Here is a 16,290-nt window from a genome sequence, read left to right on the forward strand (position 1 = left end):
GCTCGTTAATGATTTGGGCATTTCTTCTGACAGACAAACCTTTAGGGAATCTCAGTGATGAGTGCTAACTGGAAAGCGGCTATCAGTCACCCTGGGGGTTCCTGGAGCTCACTTGTGCTGCACAAGGCTCTCCAGCAAAAAACCAGACAGATTTGGTCACTCTCTATTACTGCCTGCAGGCAAGGCAGGCTTCATTCTGTTTGAGCTCTTTCAGGACAAAAATGCATCGAAGTATTTTTTTTAAAGACAGACTGGCATTGAACATCATGACAGACCAGCATACAAACTATTTCATTTGTGTTCAAACCCCTCTCTGTATCTCAGCACTCCTGGTCTTTGAACTGCAGTGGTTCTGCTGCTTCTGGGGTTTTTGGTGGAAGTTCTGGGTCATCCCTACTCTGACATGTTTAGGAGCTTATGCATGGAGCACCAGACTGCAAACAAATTACTGACAGAACTGGGGCAATTGAACTGAAGAATTTCTAGCTTCTCTTTCCAGATTTAAAAGCATTTAGTCTCTCTGATTGTATCTCCTTGCAGCATGAATACTCAGTAATTGAATTACTGAAATAAGCTGTCTGAAGATTATGATGTCAAACACAGCATTTTAGAATTTCATGCAGGTTTACCATAAAATAAATCTCTACCTGATGTTTAATCTCATTTGGTTTTTCACCTGTTTTAAATTTCATTTACTTAATAATTATAATTTCTAAAGTTCTTTTTGTTATAACTGGAATATCAACCAGCTGCCTAGTTATCATAGAAGTATCCATTCTCCCAGGAGACACCTCTTTCATGTGGTATATAAAGACAGATCACCTCAAGGAATACTGGTGGAAAGGGTCAAGTGTAGGGTTCAATTATAATAAGTATAATATTTTAATATTAATTAAAGAATTATTAACAGAACAGCATGCAAGAATTGCTGGCATGCCATAAGGAAGTTTATTCTATAAACCACAGGCAAAGACCAGCTGCAAAGGAACAAAATGGAGCATCTTTCACTCCATTAGCCAAGGAACTACAAGACAGCTCAAGGTCAAAATTTTAGACATCTGAAGTTGATTTAAACAAATTCCATCCAGACTTTCTATTCTTACTTACACTTACAAGTAACCTTTATTGATGCTTGTGCTGTTCACCATGTGTCAGTAGTAGTGTCAAAGGAATGTCATCAGCATCTCAAAAGCATCACTTGAGTTACAGTTGCCAAAAGTATTTCTAAGATCAAGTTAAAAAAAGGCCAAAGACATAGAAAGCAAGATTGCTGTTGTAACTTAGTATTAAAGTAACTTAGAAGAAATATTCACCGGAAGCTCACCCTCCAAATGAAATAAGCTCTATTTCAGTGTTACAATCTTTTTTTTCTTAATGTTTCCAAATACTTCAGAAAACAATAAAGAAAGATAAAAAAATGTATTGCTTTTGATTACCCCAAAATTTTAGACATTCAAAGGTACTGTAAAACTGTACTTTCATGTTGAAAGTTGGTATATGGAGTTAAGGGAGAATGGTGAGATTTTATAGTTCAATTTAGAAAAGCAAAGCAAATCCCACCCAAACTCCAAAATCAAACCACATATGGTGACACAATTACAGCACAGCCCAGGTCAGGCTCTGTGCCTGCAGGAACTGCTGAGGTTTTACAGATAGTTTATTGCTTATTCCAGGCAGCAGACCCTGTGCCTCACAGAGTCTGCCAAACCAACACTGTGCAGAAACAACTTTCCACAGAGCTGTGAAAACCTTAAAATCCCAATCAACCACATATTTCAATGGGAAGTGAAGAGAGAACAGAGTATAAACCCTTTGGAAATTTTTACTGAAATAAAAGGAAAGGAGTGGGGGGAAAAATTATTTTATGAATTTTCTTTTTTTGTTGAATCTGAGACAAAAAAACCCCATAAGAACAAGGAGTTTAAAATAGAGATCAATATTACATGGATTAGCATGTATTTTCAGCACTTGCCTGCTCCAATTAATTTCTAGTTATTGACATACATATAAAGTTTATGTTTCAATAGTTCTAACAATAACATTTTGACCAATTTAACCTTCCATCTGAGTATTGAACTGTTACATTCATCTTCTGTAACAGCAATTTAGATACAAATATTACATTTTAACTACTGCCAGCAACTGTCTGCCATCACAACTGAAATCTAACCAGACTATATTTGAGATCTTGCATTCATTGTTTCAAATAGATGATGGAACAGTACCTTTTAAAAAGAATTTTCCCTGATTCCAGTAGGTGGCAATAGCTCTGCCCTAAAAATCTCAGGGAAACTGGTGTTTCAGAAGGGGAATGAAGCACCGCATCCCTGTCAATCCCTGCTGTATTGGGAAGGCTCTGAATTAAATCATCCAACAGAGCTATCCAAAGAATGACTCCTCTGCTGTCAGCCTTAAAATTCACTGGAAATCATTAATGTTGTAACTGAAAATACAGCCCCAAGGTTCTAAGACCACTTATAACAAGATAATTATTTCATGCCTGATTTGTGAGAGCGAGCACTTAGCACAGACTGTTACTCTGCTTTGATTTGTGCATCAGGTGCAGTACATATGCCAAATCTAACGAATTTCATAAAATATAGAAATGATAAGTGGAAACATTATCTCGAGTATATAAAATTTATGAAGATTGGGTACCAAAGACATTATTGTTACATGCAACTCAAAGTCTGGGAGCTGACAGTAGAACCCAGCAGAAATCAAACAAATCATCTACCTTCTATGGACTCTGACATCTAAAGTGTTTTACATAGATAAATGCTTTTTAACAATAGTTACTTTGCCAAGACAATATGCTAAATGAGAATATAGATCATTTGAATCACGGGTCTCAAAAACTAAATAATCATGCAAAACCTCAAACTCGACTCATTATTATCTATGCAAAGCTAATGTGGCAGCTGTGGAAAGCTATGGGACAAAAGAAGGTCTATACATCCTACAAGCAAGAAGAAGTGCCCAAAGTGCTACTGTTGAGAAGTATTTCCTGGCCTGTACTAGCCAACAAGCTGAGTTAAAATAAGGTCTCGACTTTAAATCAAATGAATCAATAATTCTAGCTCATTTTGTGCCAGTGAGAGATTAGTGCTACTGCCTCCATTCTCAAGGAAATGAACCACACATGCAGACAGACTGCACACACAATAATTTCTATGAATTAAACTCATCAAATGAATTGAACAGTCCTAATGCAGAAATGTGTTGATTTATGTTCCCTCAAAGAGAAAAAATGCTCTAAAAACTTAATTCTTTAAGAAGGTAAGATACCATAATTTTACTGCATCAGATGATGTGATTATTGAAGAATTACTTATTATGGAATAAAGTTATTAGGGATGCTGTTAAAGATACAAGTTGCTGTATGGAGGTCTGAGTTCAACCCTGTTGAAGGTTCTTTATCAATAAAACTTCCTTACCACATGCATCTTTCAAAAATATTTTCCACCCTCTAAACAGAGAACATTTCATTTTAGTGAATCCATTTCATAGCATAAAAGCCTAAAGGAATCTACTGAAACAGTTTTCACTAAGATTTTTATTTAAATCCAAACTTCACAGTCTATAACTGAATGAATGTGGGAAAAAAACTATCAGAAGTTCTCCCCTCAGAAAAAAAATCCACATGTTCCCAAATATGAGTCAGTTCCCTTTGGTTTGGCTCCAAGGCAGAAGGGAAATCCTCAGCAGTAGCTCCCTGCATGCTCACACTCTCCTCTGCCCCTCTCTCCCATCCCCTCAGATGAGCAGAGCGCCAGGGCTGGGCTCTGCCCTGGCTGCAACATCGCCCCAGGAGAACCGCCTTGGTGAGGCACAGACATCTTTCAATCTGTCCCTAAAAAGATGAGCAGCTGAAGAAGCTAATTAGCAGCAGGCTCCTCTGAGCAATTAAGACTCTCTAATGTACATTTCATAACACAGAGAGTGAGAAAAGCTGCAGGAATTATCCGCACACTGATAAGAGACTGACAATTCTCTCATACACATTGGCATTTTCCCCCTTCACTTTCCTATCTATCTCCTTTGTCAGCTTGAAGCAAACATGTTTTTTAAACAGGAAACAAGAGTATTTTCTTTCTAGTTCCCCTTCAGCTGACCAGAGAATGACTGAAATGAGTAGAAGCTTGCTTCTTCAACAGGATGTAAAGGTAAACTTTAAACACCATATTATCTTCTTCTTTGGACCACTTTTAAAATGAAGAGCACTGATTCAAACATTTTTCCATTTAAATAACACAGTTTTCGCAGACAGAAAACAGCATTTGAAAATGTTTTAGCTCAAGGTCCACTTTAGCTTTTGTATTCCAGTCACCTCAATGTTATAGCATCTGAAGTAGTTGTTGCAACCAGTAACCCAAATGGCTGTCAGCATCTGTCTCCTCACCATCTTCTACCAGAATAGTAACTTGGAGTAAGATCCAGAAGCAGTGTTTAGCAGCAAAGGGCAATAAAAATTACCACAGATGTATAAATGATGTTTCAAACTAACCAGTTCTGCTTTAAAATCCTGTTTTGTGCTGGGTGTCCCTACCAAATAAATTCTGTCTTCAGCACGGAAACTAGGCATTTCACAGTCAGAATACATTCACTTCATAACAGGACTTATGAGGAGTATATTTGTCCTTCTTTTCAAGCATCCAGAATTTGCCACTGGTTGAGTAGATGTACTGAGATAGAGCTATTAATAGTAATTCCTAAGTAATTATCCAAAAGGAATGTAAACAGTTTCAGTTTAGATTATCATGTTGTTCTGCTCATAATTTTAGACCTAAAATGCAGATACAATATTAAAATTGCGCTTATTTTGCTACCTACTCCTGCATCACCAAAAACAGGGCCATCTATGATTAAGGACACAATATTCCGCATTACTTTATCCTTCTATTCTTCCTATTCACTTTTACAAGTTAGCAGAGGTGGCATTAGACATTTTTAAGTTACTCTTCTACCTCCCTAGCTTTTATGCCACCAGTATATGCCACTATTAGCCTGTGATTATCCTGTCAATAGCCTCTTCCCAGAAAAGACCTTGTGCCTTAGAGTTTAGGCTGACAAAGACTGTAATCAGTTTCAGATCTTTCTTTCATTTCTGTTTTTGCACACCTCACTAATACATATTAGATAGTATTGTGTTGAAGAACAAACTCCTAATCAAACAGGATGAATAGGATTGTGTCCTGCTGCTCCACGTTTCCATACTTACTAGCCATGGGGAAGATAATCAGAATTTAATTCTATTTGAAACTGCATATATTTGGGTTTTCTTTCTTAAACAATACTGGAGCAAAGAGGGGCCATTCTATGTTCTGGTTCCTACTGAAGTGATGAATATTTCAATTTAGTCAACATTTAGCATATTGTCCATCAAGAGATTTCTCTAAGACTACTGGTCATAATAAAAACTCTTCTGAGTTCTGCCAAAATACACACAGATGTAAATATTCTATTGATCCTGCTACTTTCCTGAATCATTTACTCCCTCTACTACCTTTTTATTTGGCAAATGTGAGCACTATAATTGTATGTATAATCTTCAGCTATTGATCTGAAGACTTAGTAAGAGAAATACTAGTTTCTCCTCTAATTGCTGCCAAATTAAGCAGCATTTTTCAATACAGATCCTTGTAGAAAGATTACAAATTACCTTTTCAGCAATAAAATCTTCTACCAATACTTCCTGCATGACAAAACAACTGAAGTCTACCAACAGACAGAGAAGTATTTAATTCTTGCAAGGTTGCTCTAATGTTAGTCTTTCCGTGGTAACAGTAAAGGTCTGTAATGCCATTCTCCATTACATACTGACAATAGATTCTCAGTCTTTAAATATGTGAATATGCACATACATTCTTTTGGCATTAGTAAAGCAGTCACAGTAACATTTACAAATGTACTTGTCACATTGCAAAAACATCTTTATAATGCTGTGACTAGCAAAACAAGTGTAATAAACTTATTTATGTCTGTCTTTATTTACAAGCAGGAAAAGCAACCTGACATTTCTGGAAAAATCTAATATTCTTACAAAGAAAAAGTATTCTAATAATTTTAACATGATCTATCTCATCTGCTATGCATTAGACAACAGGCAGCACTGCATGAATGTAAAGCTCCCCAGAATACTCCTGAGGCTGTGACAGATACTGGCATGTCCCCCGTTGGACATAAACCAGGCTGTTGTATGAGAATCCAGCTAATGAACTGCCATGACTTTATTTTTTTTAACCAGTGGAATCTAGTTAGCATCCAGGCTCAAATGCCAAAGTCATTAGGCACATTCCTGAGGTGAAAAACTATTCCGAATCTGGGAAACAGGGTTTGACTGCCTGCCTGACCTCCTTCCTGCCCAGGAAATTTAAACCCACTTTCCCCCAAAACAGGTTTCCAAGATACAGCTGAACTCCTTGGCAAACTGACAGATATGAGCAACAGGCACACAGTGACACATAGCAGCATTACTGAACATCTGTAAGCATGCCATTAATTTTACACAGAAGGAAGAAGCTCAGAAGAGCACTGGCCAGAGGAAAACAAAGAGTTTTCCAAACACAGAGCTCTTCTTGCACTCTTGCCTTTGCACTGACTGCCCTGACAGAGGGGAATGATTCTTCATATTGACAAAAGCAGGATTCTCCATGAGGCATTAAACTCCTGTGGCAAGGAGATGTTCCTCTAACAAAGTTAATAAAAATGGCTGAAGAAAGCAAATCAGTCAGTTTCTCTCCCTTTATAGATTTCTGTTTCAAATCGTCCTTCTTCAGGGACTGTGGAGACCTGCCAGCTAATTTTGTGGACAGGATGGTTTCTAGGCTTGTCTCTGATCTCTAGATGATGTTATTATTTCTTCATAATTGTTTACTGTATAAAATCAACATCCTTCTCTCCAGAGGAAGATTGCTCAGAGTTACTCATGAGAGCCTTTCAGCTCACAGTTGTGGGCCTGCTGTCGTCTTGACAACACACTCATGTCAAGGTTACTGTCATGTCAAGGCACTGTTAGTACCTCCTTTCCTTGAGCAGTTATTCTTTCAACTGTAAGGATATTAATGCAATTTAAAGTTTCTTGGTCAACCTTTAGGATTATTCCAATTACACGGACAGAAGTTTCAAGGATTCTGAGAGTACTGTGGGAGTAATTGTAATTGTGCAGAAAAAACCCTAGATTTTGGTTTGTGCTCTGAAAGCACAGGACTGAAAGCAACCACCTCCACATTCCAACCCGGCTGAGAGAGGGACTCTGCCCATGATCTCTGTTGTGTCACCTGAGCTTCCTCTTGGAACCTTCCCATTGCATCCCCATCTGTAAAAGTGAGATAATGTTTTTTATTAAGTTCATGGGGATTTTATAATTCAATGTTCATGAAGAGAACAGAACTGCAAGCCTTTCTGTGTTACTGCTAAGTGCAAAACTTCCCTAAATCTTGGAGAACAGAGTCCCAACACAGAACCCTCAGACCACATTGAGAGAGGAGACATAGCTTTTTTTGTTTTACTATAAAGTGGATAATTTAAGAATATTCTTGCTCACAGTCTTGAAATCATCCTTTATGTGTCCCTGGGCAGAGCTGGAGACAGCAAGGTTTGTGTGTCAACAGCTGTTATGTTAACTGGTTCAGTAAGACCAAGGGCAGGAAAGCACCTGCCTGTGTCGGTGCCCTGGGCAAGACGTTCCTCTCTCTGTTATTCTAATGCCAGTCAGGCTTATGTAATTGCTTAAAAAATAAATCTCTATTGCTTGTCTTGCATGTATGATCTTATAAGTGCACATCTACCAAACTGCTTAGGGTCTGACTTGGACTCGGTCAGATTTATCCTTACGCAGTCTCCCTCCCCCAGGGCCTCTGCCAGCCACTGAGATCCCCATATTCAAAAGCACCCAAACCCTATATTCCTCTTGAAAAATATGTGGATGCTTTAATTGTCTTCCTGGGTTTCTATGACAACCACAGGAACATAAACAGCCTTGCTGGCAGCCACAGGAGACTGAAATCTCTGCTCTCTTCCCTCCCTTCCCAAAAACTTCTCAACATTCAGAACTTACCGTAACCAAATAAATACGATTAACAATAAACACAGAGGTGGTGTTGAGTACACCTGTCTGGCACTAGGGAAACATCTTGCAAATAAAAGTACATTACAGTATTTTATGATAACAGTCAAAACATTGCCTGCTATATCTGAAGTGCCTTGGGACCAACTGAAAAACAGTGCAAAGCTATAAATTTATAAATGGGAGCTTTCTATGTAAGCTTGCATGGCTGCAGAGAGCTTTAAAAATATATAACAAGGTCTTCTGTTTGTTGGTGCCTCTGAGCACCACTCACCTTGCTCACAGGTTACATATCAGGAATAGATAAGCCCCTGAGCAAGCGTCATGACAGTCAAGGTTCAGATAGCTGCAGAGCTGTGTGGGTGCACACACATCGTATGGTGCGACTGCAGGCACCTCTCCATGGCTGCAGCTCCCAGCCTTCCAGCAGGAAAATCATAAACAAAATGTGATCACAGCAGCAGAAATGCCCTGCACAGCACTGTCAGCCTGAGTCCAGGAGAAGCTGTTTCTCTGAACTCCCACATCAGGCAGCATAGTGAGAGCTGCTGCTTCTGACAATGCTCAGACATCTGAGGTCCAAAAAACTGCTCAGGTCTTTCTTCTCTCCTGAGCATCATTAACGGCAAAATAAATTTGCCATAAGAGACCAGCATAACTCTGGAGGTTTTAAGCCATTTAAACTCATCCATCTAATACTGAATGGCCTGAAGCCATCAGAACACACAGGACTTACAAAGACGTTGCATGTAATAGTTATGGTTATCAGCTGTCCACAGGTCACAAAATCATCTTTCAAGTTATGGAACCACTTTCTGATCGTAAAAATGCCATGTATTTTTAAAATAACTGCCCCTGTATGTCTAGTTTGTGACAAAGTAACTTTGTGAAAGGAAGGGCTGCCATTTCCTTCACCAGTGCTTTTAGTTTGTCTCAGGCACTTGTTCTCCCTATGCTGCCAGAGAAATCCAGGTGACTCCAGTTGCTCTGAGACACGACTGGGGATGTAACTATGCTGTTTTCCCTGCAGCAATCTCCTTCCTTGGCAGGGAAATCCTATGGCTCTGTGTGACTGATTTTTCTTTAAAGCAGACAGAGGATTTGAGGAAATGGAGCTGGGGGGTGGTGTGTGAATGTGAACCCTTGGAAATAAAAAGCTATGGCGATTCCTTCCGGGCTAGTATGCAGAAATACATGTGTCTGTGAGGATGAGCAGGAGAAGGAGTTGAGGAGGCAAAATGCTTCTCTCTTTCACAGGGTTTGGAAGGCACAGAAGGAGCCACCTGAGATAGAAATTAATTAAACAAAAACTAGAAAGGGGGATGAATATTTGAAAAAAGAAATCTGGATATTTTATTGGTTTTCTATCTTAAGGCAGGAGTTTCCCGCCAGTGACAACCAATATAACAAATTTAAAATTGTTTCATTTTCTCTTGTAAGATTTTAAGCAGTGTCCTCATGCTACAAAATTCTTGCACAAAATGGAAATATTGCATTTTGCAATATGGAAAGGAAATATTTCTTCTTTCTTACCTAGTTTACCTCAATAGGCTGTCTAGCAAAGAGTGCTATGGGAGAGTGAATCGTGAATATGAAAGGACTGCTGATCCCCACATTTTCTACGTAATACAGTAAGAATGCCTAATTAAATAAAGTTTGATTTTATCTATCAACTATTCATAACAAGTTTTTGTTTTCATGTATGTCTTCCTGCGTGCTAGTATGACTTGGCCAATTACAAACACGTTACTTCAAACTACAGCATATAGGAAATGAATGTTTACTTGGAATACAAAGAGACATCTGTTACCTTACAAATATGAGAGTCTAAGTGCTGCAGAGTATATTTGGATATCAGGCAGTATGCAAGGTATGTTGCATAATGCACCCTTGAAATTAGTCACAGAACAAATAAGTTGGATGAGATTTTGTAGTATTCATTGTTATTTATTAACTGTAATAGCCCCGAAATGATCACAGTACTTTTAAATTAGGATGACAAAAAACGTAAGCTTCTCTTTTCTGCATCTGGAATGAATTAATAAGCATAAGATTTTAATAGTACTGAAATCAAAAGGAGGGCAATTTTAGAGTAATTTTAAATTAATGATTCTACAATTAGTAGGTATTTTCATACCTTTCAACCTTTGTCCAATATGACTCACTGCCACTAAGGCCCTTGGGTTTAACTCCTGAGAAATACATATGAAAGTTAAAAAAATTATAAAAAAACCAAAACCCAAACCACCAGACAAACCTTTGCCTATTTCCCAAGTATGTTCATGGTGTGTGGGTGACTGAGATGAATTATGGGGAGGTAGTTTTATCAGAACTAATTATCTAATTCCTTTGTGGCTCTGAACCATTCTAAACTCTAATCCAAGCCCTAACCATTATTAAAGTATTCATAAAGCCTTTACAAGACAGTGTTCCAACTCATAAAGCCATTCCTTAAGAATAGTCAGTACTTCAGAAAACTTGAAGATTCCTGTGACTTCAAAGGGAATCTTTGTGCTGCTTAAGAAAGAGGTGTGATGTATTTTGCAGTTGCATTTTGACTTACCTATGAATGCCCATGTTTTTACAGCCCAAGTGTAACATATGGCATGACAATGCTTTTAAACACAGAAACACAGAAATCTGTGGCCAAAACCCATGCTTCTGACAATTTGAACTTTTCAGATTTTGATCATTTTAGTTTATTCAGCTGAGCTGATTGGTTTCTTTAGTAGGCCAAGATTAAAAGTGTGGTTTAATTAAAGCATTTAAAAAGAAGATTAATTCAGAGGGTTTCAAGTATGTAACTAGTGAATATGCTACCTCAAAGGAATGAAAACATTAAGGAAAGGTGATTTACCTAATTGTTAGTGTACATATTCCTAAGTGACAGACTACACCAAACTGGCTGCACATATCAGGGTCAAGGCTTTTATTTAGAACAGTTAGAAAGTAATCACCCATTTTTGACAATGTCAAACTATTTTTTTCTTTCAGAACATCCTAAGAGTAATTTTTTATGTAAAAGCAAAGTTGTCATCAATAGCATAAAATGCACTCTCCGAAGAGCACAAGACCAAAAAATCTTGAAACGTGACATACCTGCCCCAAGCTGCTTTCATTGTAGAATCTTTATCAACAGGAATGCATGAGGACTCAACAACACTTGATTTATTCAATTTGTAGCAGAGACCACAGTCTGGATCTAACATACATCCATTACAATAACTGAAAGAGAAAGAAATAAATACTTAAACAACACTTCGTTCATTTGCACATGTCAAAAACAACAGCATCTCCTAGTCAGTCTTGTAATGCAGGTAGTTCAGTTGTCAGTGTTGAAGACAAGACAACAGAACTTCTCAAAAAACCATCACATATTGCTTTCACCTTCTTCTGTGACGCATTTGGTGGTCCAATTGCAAATGTCCCTCGTCCCTGATGAGGGTCTAGGATAATTCACTCACAGAATGAACTTTAATTAAAAAAAGACAGATTGGGGTTGCAGAAGAAGAATCATCATAGAATGGTTGTGTTGGAAGTGACCTTAAAGATCATCTAGTTCCAACTCCACTGCCACTAGACCACGTTGTTCAGAGTCCTATCCAGCCTGGTCTTGAACACTTCCAGGGGTGGGGCACCCACAACTTCTCTGGGCAACCTGCTCCAGGGACTCACCACCCTCACAGTGATGAATGTCTTCCTAATGTCTAATCTAAACCTGCACTGCTTCAATTTGAAGACATTCTCCCTTGTCCTATCATACACGATACCTAAAAACCAAACTAGAATTTGGGCATGTACAGATATGAGAGTCAGTCTGAGATCACAATACCATGTGTGTCCATGTGGGAACTCAGCACTCGAGTTCCCGTAACATTTGGTGGAAGGAGTCAATATGTCAATGGAGCCAATTCACACACAGGCATCTGGTGCCCAAAAATATCCCAACTGCCCTTTACCTGTGAGTGTACTCTGCAAGAGTGTACAGTGCTCTTGCAGATCATTTCTGTGCATTGCACTTGCCAGTTCTGTGCAGATGTCACTGATTTCCTTGGGAGTCTCAAAGAGTATGAGATGCCAACATTTAGGCAAAGTTTCCTCAATGCAGTCTTGTAAACTGTTCAAGTGACTAGAAGCAAAACTGTTGTCTAGATACCACTGGTTGCACTGACCACATCTCCATTGCCTCTACTGGGAGCCTGGACACCAAGGGCTCTACAGATATTTCCCTTAGATGTCAGTCTGAAACCTGTCCCTGAGATCAAACTGAGTGGGATGCGTGTGAGTTACAACAGCATTCCAAAGCTCTCCATGCAGTACAAGTTATCTGAAAGTTTCTAGCACAAGTCTCACCAGGTCTTGCAAACACTCACTCATTGCTCCTGTGATTAAACTATGCAGGTATTTATCTTCCTTGGAAGCCATCTCAGATTCAGACACACATTTTCATCTGTAAAGCCCCTGATATATTCTAAAGCAGAACTTTAGGAGTTAAAAAACAGGAGAATGAGCAACTGTAAAACATAGAATAAGTGTAGAAATCTGAAAATTAAAATTTAAATATAACATCTGGAAATGTATAATTACAGTGACCAAAATGGCTTCAACATATACTCCTGTAATAACAAAATCAAGGAAATAATCTTTTCGGAGTGTGTATCTTTATCACAACAATGACTTTGTGAATGAAGAAATAATCTGCCTAATCTACTATACCATTATGAGATAAAGTAAAAGTAACTGCATAACAAAGTCTCAAGAAACTAAAACAGTAAAGCAGATTATATGGATTTAAAAAGTCTGAAAGTACATGCTTAAAATCTAGTCATTCAAATTCTTTTTACTATGATGTTTCTAAAAGAATTACAAGAAGTTCAATTCGTATGGTAAGTGGCAAAAAGAAAGGGCTAGGACTGTGTTAAAAAAGTGTATTCATTTGTATTTTCCTACTTCTCCAAGTTTCAGAAACTTGTGCTCTTTGCTATTGTGTTCTTTCTAAATTATGAAATTACAGCAGAAATTCTAAATGTTGTCTACATTTAGAATATATATCTACTTTAAATATACCTTCCTCTTGCTTAATTGACACGTCAAATTCAGGTTTGAACAGCTTTTTTTTTTTTTAATTAGGAAAGCTGCATTATATCAGCTCTTAACTGAGATACTAACTGTAGAAAATATTTTTACAATGGAGATGAAACAAAACTTTCAGATAAGTCAATCATATTATCTAACTGTAGTAAACATTTCTTCTCTTGCAAAGATAAATGAGAAAATTGTAATTCTGCAATTATCAATTTTCAAAGGGAAGGACAATACCCATATTACAGTAGCAAGACTTAGTGAGACTTTTGTTACATTGATATTAGCAGAGTAATGGGCAGTAACCAAGAGTTGACAGGAAGAGAAGACAGCAGGTGAATAAAAACATTTTTATAAATCACAAATGTATTCAAGCATGCAATAACAATACTAAAAAAATGTATAAAACTATAATATTTTCACATAGTGATAAGAATCTCATGATATCAAACAGGATCTTGATATATGATTTTCAAATGTAGAATATCATCTACTCAAATGATGTTATCAAAGTACCTCTTAACAACCTGAATTTATAAAAAGCAGGGTGCCAGCACATCAAGCACGGTGTCCTGGCATAGAAAGCAGTCATTTCCAAATACTACATGCTATCAAGTGAAGAATTGGATTTTTAAGTCAACTGTATGCAAATTATATTAAGTGTGAATGCCATGTGCAGAATTTAACAGATTAAAGTGGCCTTTAAGCAATAACTCTCTTCAGAATATTTCAGGATTCAAGGTTTCTCTAGATTTATTCTTTTTAGGTTTTACATTAAGCAGCCAAATACCAGAAACCAGCCAGAACATCAGTAAGACACAGGAATGCAGAGACTGACAATGAGACACAGCGATGATTGTCATCTTTATGGTGCTGCCAGCAGAGGACAGGATGGGGACTGGATACCTCAGTATTTTTTCCTCAGCGTCCTCAACAGAATCAATGCAGAGATGAAGCACAGAGCTGAGCTGTGCTCTGTCTGTTCTGTCCTGCTGGGCTCACTCTATGGATAATGCAACGTAACCTCATTTGGCACTAGGCATCAGTAATCAGACAAGTAGGAAGCAGAATATATCTTATTTATTTCTCCCTCCCATCCAGAAAAAAAAAAAAAATCAAGAGATTTGATTATTGATTCCAGTGTCTATATGGCTGTTACTTCAGCTGATCCTCCAGCTTTATTGGATATCATAGAATAATTTAGGTTGGAAAGGACCTTTAACATCATAAATCTAACTGGTCTTCCTTTTGGCATTCGACATAATAAGGGATGCTGGATTTCATGTCATGCCAAATGTCAGAGGTTACAGTTTCTCATAAGAATTTAAATAATCTAAAATTATTATTTTCCACAGCTTTTCCAAAGTTTGTCTTGATTGAACAGTTAAATAACTATTTACAAGCCTTTACTTTAGGATTTCTCATAATTAACTATACAGTGAGTTCATACAATCAGGCTTTGACTTTAGGTTTTAGAGACAAGCCAATTTATGTCAGAGGAAATACAGAAATTCAATATACAAGACTTAAAGCCCTTTCAAATCTAACTCCCAGCAGACTTAGGGTAGGCTGTTCAAAACATTTAACATTCTTCTGTGCACTGTTTTATCACTGACACAAAATTTTATGCTGTCTTTGATAAGATGAAGACCAATGTTTTTTCCTCCCAAATCCCAAAATATACACAGTACAACTGTTTCATAACACAGTAAGGAAATCTGTGTCAGTTCATAAAGTCTAATGATCACAGAAGATGCAGCATGAAATAAGCGAAGAAGACTTTTTTTTGAAGAAGCAATAAAAAAAACAACCAAAGACATCTTGTGCTGAGGCTGTTTATTCTAGAAATAAAATATATAGTAGTTTCAGGCTTATGTCCTTCTTCACTCCAGCCCCATTGCTGTTTGCTAAACAAAACTATTTAACCAATTTGAAATCGAGCACATATTCTGACATACCTGCTCATAGTAATGTAAATAATATAGGACATAGAATATATCAGGAAAAGAAATGCACAACATAAAACTCACTACAGAGCTCCTTTCTGTCCTCAAATGTACCTTCTTATCGACCCTACCCATATATATCCAAATATATGCCAGAGGATAAATCTACAAAAATACTGATAATTCTTCAAATCTACACCACAGATCAGTTATGGTCTCGAAAGTTCTATACAAGAATACTCCAGGATGTCTAGGTAGGAAAGGAAATTTTTGCATCCAATTATAAATGGGAGATATGTTTCCTTTACTTTATCATGAAATATTTATATTTGTGCTAAGTTTATGAGCCAGTGTCTTGAAAACAGGTTCACCTGTGAAGATTCAGTTGAAAATTCCCAGGCAGGATGGTTCTCTACCAGACTGACAATTCAATATTGAATTACCTGAGAGAGATTATTTGATTTTGATGAAACCAGGCAGCATTACAGCAGAAAGGTTTTACAACGTGCTTGTTTCCTTCCCTGCTTACCAGCTGGGCTCCTAGGCAACCCAACATGAAGGCAAGTGTCTAGACTTCAGATGCTTCAGCCTGTGTAGCAGAATAACAACAACCAGGAATGTGAGGCTCCAGAAGTTCAAAGACACCCAGCTTCTTTGCATATCAGTGTGGCATGAACTCAACAGAACAAAAGTCTCAGCAGCTTGACCTTTCAGTTTATGGGGAACTGCCATGGAATGGGATTTCTGGGTTCCTGCTTCATCATCACAGCATGTTTAACTGAAAAGCTGATGGACTACTAAAATATATATCCCCAAATCTGCCATTCCTCCCTCTGATTCTGCCAACAGTTAACATGTTCTCTTTATCTGACCAAACAGGAATAACTGACATCTAGAAAGGCAGACAGCACTAACTTTGAGGTCCCTCAGTAGCAATTTCTTGCCAGCCTGAGCATCAGCAGCTTTCAGAATACTCTGCTCTGGAGCAGCCTGCCTGATTAACTGTTCCTTAGGTTACAGGTTGATCACAAAGTTCACAGCACCATCCTCTTTCACAGAGATCTTACAGTGTGGGGATGAATTATTAATTGACTAGATGTGTACATTTTTCTTGATACCAAAATTACTATTTTCTTTCTTCCTAACAATGTAGTTTATGAGCCTCTAGTATAGTCTCTAAAAATACTGAATAAA

At 37.7% G+C, this 16,290-nt stretch overlaps 1 protein-coding gene across 1 annotated transcript in view; it reads right to left on the bottom strand.

The window, feature by feature from the left end:
- The window catches only part of SLC2A13 (solute carrier family 2 member 13), a 147,522-nt gene that overhangs the window by 13,236 nt on the left and 117,996 nt on the right, over window positions 1-16,290 (bottom strand). The window contains exon 7 of the mRNA XM_027640018.1: window positions 11,168-11,293. Coding sequence (XP_027495819.1) covers window positions 11,168-11,293 — 126 coding nt within the window. The remainder of the gene's footprint in view (window positions 1-11,167; window positions 11,294-16,290) is intronic.

The sequence above is a fragment of the Corapipo altera genome, unplaced genomic scaffold (assembly GCF_003945725.1).
Source record: "Corapipo altera isolate COAL_440 unplaced genomic scaffold, ASM394572v1 1b, whole genome shotgun sequence".
NCBI classification, from domain to species: Eukaryota; Metazoa; Chordata; class Aves; order Passeriformes; family Pipridae; genus Corapipo; species Corapipo altera.